At 39.9% G+C, this 6,000-nt stretch overlaps 1 protein-coding gene across 1 annotated transcript in view; it reads left to right on the plus strand.

Annotated features, from left to right (window-relative positions):
• LOC104015031 (BOS complex subunit NOMO1) overlaps positions 1 to 5,797 on the plus strand; it is a 29,027-nt gene extending 23,230 nt beyond the window's left edge. Inside the window, exons 28-31 of the mRNA XM_087734481.1 lie at positions 1,830 to 1,931; positions 2,151 to 2,270; positions 3,232 to 3,324; positions 4,257 to 5,797. Coding sequence (XP_087590607.1) covers positions 1,830 to 1,931; positions 2,151 to 2,270; positions 3,232 to 3,324; positions 4,257 to 4,388 — 447 coding nt within the window. The 3' untranslated portion in view covers positions 4,389 to 5,797. The remainder of the gene's footprint in view (positions 1 to 1,829; positions 1,932 to 2,150; positions 2,271 to 3,231; positions 3,325 to 4,256) is intronic.
• The last annotated feature ends 203 nt before the right edge of the window (positions 5,798 to 6,000 follow it).

Raw genomic sequence — 6,000 nt, forward strand, 5'->3', positions numbered from 1 at the left:
CGGTAGCCAGAGCACACATTTAATTCAAATTATGACTGATATTTTAGTGAAGGTGAATTTGAATTCCAGATAGAATTAAGATTCCAGTGCTCCTCACTGCTTTGCTTTAATGTTTCCATTTTTCATGGGAGTATGTTTAAGAAATACTTTCTCGGGTTGGCCTGTACATTTCTGGGTCTGACTCCCTGATTAGGGATGCCCTGTCCATAGGGAGAGCAAGACACCAGGGGAGAAATGAGTCCTCTGTATTAGAGCGCTGCATTAATTCCTGAAACGCCTGGAACTTTTGACATGCCTGTCTGCTAGCAAGAAGATACTATGTGAATGCAATGATACCATAGGACATATGAATTTAAAAGTACAGTTATAAGAGAGAGTATGCGACAAATAGTAAAGCTAATATTTTCAAAATTCAAAAGGCTGCGCTGTGATAGGAAAAAAACTTGCTAAACACCTGTGATCCTTTTGTCTTAGGGTGCAAATGCTGGAAGTATCTGCAAAAGCTGTTGGTGTGGTAGGAGTTAGAGTACCATTTCTCAGGTTTAAAAGCTTCTTGAAATGTTACCTACAAATATAAATGCAGCGCCTGGATTTCTGTCAGACTAGTCCACTATGCTAGATCAGCTAGATCTGTCAGATCTCATTGCTGAGCTGTTGGGTTTTTTGGGAAACATCCAAAGGATCCAACACTTGGAGCAGGTGTGAAGGGAAAACGTATCACCCAACTGAAGAGCACCTGAGCAAGCTTCCTGTCTTTCTGGGGAAATTTAGACTCTTGCAGTTCAGCCCAAGCAAATAGGAATTGATGTCAAAATTTAATTATATGGAAGTTATCCAAGCCTGTACTTGTTTCTTATGAGGTTGGGTCTTGCGTTGCATGTAATGCACGTGTGCTGTTGATGGGTGTCATATCATCACCCTTGCTTTCAAGGCAGAAATTTTTGTCTTTGAAAGATGTGCTAAGATTTGATAAAGACACAAGCAAGCAGTTTTGTGACCTCAGTCTGGTCCCTTCTGGTTGCATGGGCTTGATGAAACAACTGGAAATGCTCTGGTGAGCTGTGATTGGAGCTGCAGCCATGGTAGCACTGGGCAGAATCAATGAGAATTTAGTGGGCTGTGTCTGCAGAGAGAGCTGAGTCTTGGCAAATATCTGATCCAGAGGTTTACAAACAATGGTATAGATGCTAGAAGGCTGCTTCAGAACGGTCCACAAAACCCATCACTTTGCTTACTGTGTCCTCTGGAGGAGGTGCGGTGGCTGATAAACGTTTGTGTGTACAGGCAGCCTCGTGTAAGGAGGCGCTGCTGCCCCTACCAGCCTTATTCGTCTATGATACAACCCTCTTTTAATTATGCTGGTTTCTGAGCAAACTGTATTTGCTGAGACTTCAGGCCTATTCGGTAGCTTGAGGCTGTCTAGCTTGTTAAATAAGTGTAGAGAAATTGAAATCGAGGAAAATGAGCCTATCAGAGAAATAGAAACAACCCGCAGCTGCAAATTCCTGTGAAACTGCTGGGATTATTTAAAAGAATTACTCAGTTCTGGTTGATGCACAGCACAGACTACTTTTAATACACTAGATATGTGAAAATGTCAGACATCAGTTGCTCCTAAATTATTTCAAGTTCTGTAAAAAGGCTGTTTCTGTGACTTTCCACATCCCAGATTAGAACAGTTCCAGGTGTTCTTACTTGACAACTTAGAGGTTTTTAAAACACGATGACTTTTGAAGTGCTTTTATCCCTTAAGATGTGGGACGTCTGAAATATCTATTGTGGTGCAGGCTCAGAAATACCTGGTTTGTGCTTTCTTCTTGCTCTCACAGGTGAAGCTCTACAGAAGTGAAAATCTTGACAACCCAATTCATACAGTCAACTTAGGCCTATCCCTATTTTTCCATTTCCCCCCACTGCTCCGAGATGGAGAGGTAAGAATATTGCTGAATAATTAGCTTAAGTCACTTTAGTTTTTTTCCATAAGGACACTGAAGTGTTATTTCTGGTGTGCCTGCAGTACTGTATTCATGCTGGAGTGACCAATGTCTCAGAAGATTTCGAAGCCTGTTAAACTGACTTTTGCCTTTAAATCTAAATTTTGTCTCAGACTGCTACTGATGCTGTAGACTGAGTGTATTTTTTACTCACAGAATTACGTGGTGCTCCTGGATTCTACATTGTCTAAATCACAGTATGACTACACCCTGCCTCAAGTTTCGTTCACTGCTATTGGATATCATAAGCACATTACGCTGATCTTCAGTCCCACTGTAAGTACAAAATACTTAAATGTTCAAGCGTTCACCTTGAGAGCAATGTCTGGTAATATACCCCACATGTATTTTGTGGTCTTGGCCAAACTTTCTATTAAGTAAATATAAAGAGGTTTATGAGAGGCATTAAAGTGACAATGGATTTGGATTTGGCCGCATTTAAGGCATCAGGCAGGGATGTAATAACCTGGGATGTTGTGGGAGGCAGGTAAGGAGTTCAGGAAGGAGGTGTAGCTATGACACTAACTGAAAGGTTGCAGTAACAGGGGCCTGAAGGAGAAAGATAGGATTGTTGTCAGAATTCCTTTAAAGACTTTTGTGTATATGAAAGAAGCATCACCAGGCCAAAAAGAGAGCTTTAGTTATTGGAGCTGAGGTAGGGGGTAAAGCAGAGGGGTTCTCAAACATCAGGGGAAAACTTCTCCCTTGAGAGACAGAAGTGTCTTTTTGCACTTCTGAACAGTGCAGTGTTTGTTCTGTAATACTTAAATGATCTGTTTCTTTTCTGCATCACTGCATGTTCAGATGCCAGGGAAACACGAGGGAGACATGAAATGGCAGTTATAAATGAAGGATGCAGATGTGCCTGAAAGATTTTGTGCTGGTATGGTTGCTGTAGCATTATCATTGGGATCACAGAGGTTTGGGCAGCATGTGACAGGTAAATCAAAGCACACCAGGTTGACTGTAAAGTGGAGACTGACCATCAGAGAATTAGCTTTAAAAAACAGCAAACCCCAGGAAGAAGGTAACAGATGAATGAATCTGATCAAGGGGAGTGCTTTGAAGTTGAAGGTAAAGTAAATCTGAGAGCAGTCCTTAGAAGGAATTCAGATGGGAAGGGCTGGACACGCCACATGATCCTATTGCTGACGTTTAAAGCTGAGGGATTTCATAGCCGAAATGACTGTTCAAAAAAAAAACCAAACCCAAAATCCATGGTCCCCACTGTTTTCAGAGAAAGCTGCCTGAACAAGATATTGCCCAAGGATCTTACATCGCGTTACCACTGACGCTGCTTCTGTTGTTGGCTGGTTACAACCACGATAAGGTAGGTCATTGGTTTTTTTGTCTTACACAAATATTGTCCTGTCAATGAATACTTCGTACTGTGCTAAGTGAGCATTTGTTGAGGTGGTTACTCAGGCAGAGATGCAGTCAACAGTCACCTTATGTGACACATTGTCAGAAAAGGCACAATGTACCTAAGTTTTTGGACAATTACCTTCCTTTAAAAAAAACTTAATGTGAAGGTGAGTTCCTGTGCCGCTTCTGAATTTTGTCTTCTCATTTGATGGCTCTGGAGAAAAAAACCAATGCAACATCATTCAAATTCAGATAACCAGACTCAGTGATAATAGGAATGAAAATAATTATTTTATTGGCTTCAGGAACAATCAGACTGGAAAAAATCTTGCAAATCATTGAGTCTGGTCTCTTTAGCTTTACACCCTCCTTAGTGAAAAGCTCTCGAGAGGAATATAACTACCTACTATATAACCCCTCTGTCTTTGTTAACAAGCCATGCTCTTCTAGTCTTTTCTGATATAACTGGATTTCTGTTTTGCTGATAAGAGAAAAGAAATTTGTTTGTGTAGTTTGATTTCCTCTCAAACATGGGTAAGAGAGCACAGAACATGGGATTCTCCAGGTTTTTCTACAGTGTCATTGAAAGAGCCTCCACTGAAAATAGTGGTCATTTTGTAGACTCAGGACTCAAACTGTTCTTCTTGGCTAGATGACTGCAGGAGAAAAAGTTACTGACAATCATTTTCGGTTTTGATTATCAGAAGTTCCCAGAAGTTTAGTTTGATTCCTTCCCAAGATTTGCTGCCATTTTCTGATATCTTTGTAGGTGTGCCATTTATGCAATAGATTGTTTGTTTGGGGATGCATGGGTCGAAAGAACGTTATCCTTCAGACCTTGCATAGCATTGTAATCACAAGCTGCTTCCCCCCCGCCCCTTTTTTTTTTTCCCCCAGCTTATTCCCTTATTGCTACAGCTGACAACTCGACTGCAAGGAGTACGTGCTCTTGGACAGACAGGTTCTGACACAGGTGGCTCAGAGGATGCAAAGAGACAAACAAAAAAACAGAAGACAAGACGGACGTGAGATGAAAGGAATGATTGCACGAAGTGGTGCTCCGTCAAACTGGAGCCTGAGGAAGCGAAGCCACTAAAACACATTCATGTTGAATTTGCAGACTTTACATTTTTGTTGTTGCTACATGAGTGCCGTTTGTCACACTAGCTCCATTTTGGTTGTAAATTTTCTATGGAGTCTATAGATTTTCTTGTTGTAAAGTAATGAAATGAATGCCTCTGTTGTCACTGTGAGTGCATCTCCCATACTTGAAGACAATTAATGATTATTTTTTTTTCTTTTTTTAAATCTTCAGCGGAACATGTCATGCTGTCTTCATTAATAATTTGTAATAGACTGCTTGCCTTCACTTTCAGTCTCTAGATTTTGGGATAATTTTTCCTTACCTTTTGAAATACCCACTTTACAGAAGCAGCACATAGGGATTTTACTGAATCAGTGGTGCTTGAAACAAAGTTTTGGGGGACACACATGAACTGGTGAATTATGTCTTTGGCACTGCCAGTTCAGCAGCTTGATTGAAGAGTCTGTCTTCTGCACAGCTGTGATTTCAGCTCTTATCCAATCATTATGTTATCTTTGATTAAAATCAAGTTTTTGCCCGATGAAGACGAATTGTTAATGTCAGGTAAGGCTAGTTGTTAATGTCAGGTAAGTTCTGATGATCCTACTGCAAAAGCAGTGTCTAAATTTGAGTTTCATATACAGTGTGATCTCTTCAGACCTCCAGTGTTCCTGAAGCAGCTCCAGCTGGTCGTACTATTCTTTCCACAGCCGTACTGTGTTGCTGGTGATAACCGTTCACCCGTGTGGCTGTCGCATCTCCTGCTCAGGCCATGTGCAGCCTTTTTGCCAGTTGATGATTGGTTTTTCTTTTTTTTTAACTTTTTTTTACTTTAAGAAGTGTGAGCTTGTCGAAATCTCCAACGTGTAGGGTCCCAATAACATAGTCTGTAATAAATAACTGTTTCTTACAGGCTAGCTTTTGATTCTTGTTTGAAGTAGACAGTTGGACATACACAGTTTAAATGTTAATGGGGCTTTTTATTGACAAATAGTATAAAGGTTAATAGAGCTTTTGAAAGATGCACATAAATGCCTGCAAATATTGCAAAGACATTGGTACTGCCAGTAAGTGGCAATGTTTCTCTTTTACAGTACTTGAAATAAAGTCCCTTCACATTTAAATATTTAAGCTTACAAACCCTACTGTTCTTAGAAATTTGGATGCTAAAGGTTTTATGCTATTTTTGTTGGTATTTTGCATTAGTTTGGGCCTAAATAATTAAAACTTCATTTGGTGATCATTCTGATCTCTCTGAGGGAAATTCTATCAAGATCATAATAAAAATGAATGTTGAAAAAGCATGTATGTATAGAGTTTGAGATGAAGCTCTAATAAACTATCATGCTCTCTACTTAATGACCTTGAATTTTATATTACTGTGATGAAGTATATGAGGAAAAAACAGTGTTGTAAAACTTAGAATAAATTGTACATTTTCAATACATCTTTATTTTAAGCTGCTGAATGTTAAGAAAGGTATTGCTACTTTGGGGGAATGTATGAGGAAGAAATGCACATGTCCCTGTGCCTTGAGGGAGTACCAGATATTCTGAC

The sequence above is a fragment of the Nipponia nippon genome, unplaced genomic scaffold, assembly GCF_047370975.1.
Source record: "Nipponia nippon isolate SJK-2023a ecotype South Korea unplaced genomic scaffold, ASM4737097v1 scaffold_5, whole genome shotgun sequence".
Lineage (NCBI taxonomy): Eukaryota > Metazoa > Chordata > Aves > Pelecaniformes > Threskiornithidae > Nipponia > Nipponia nippon.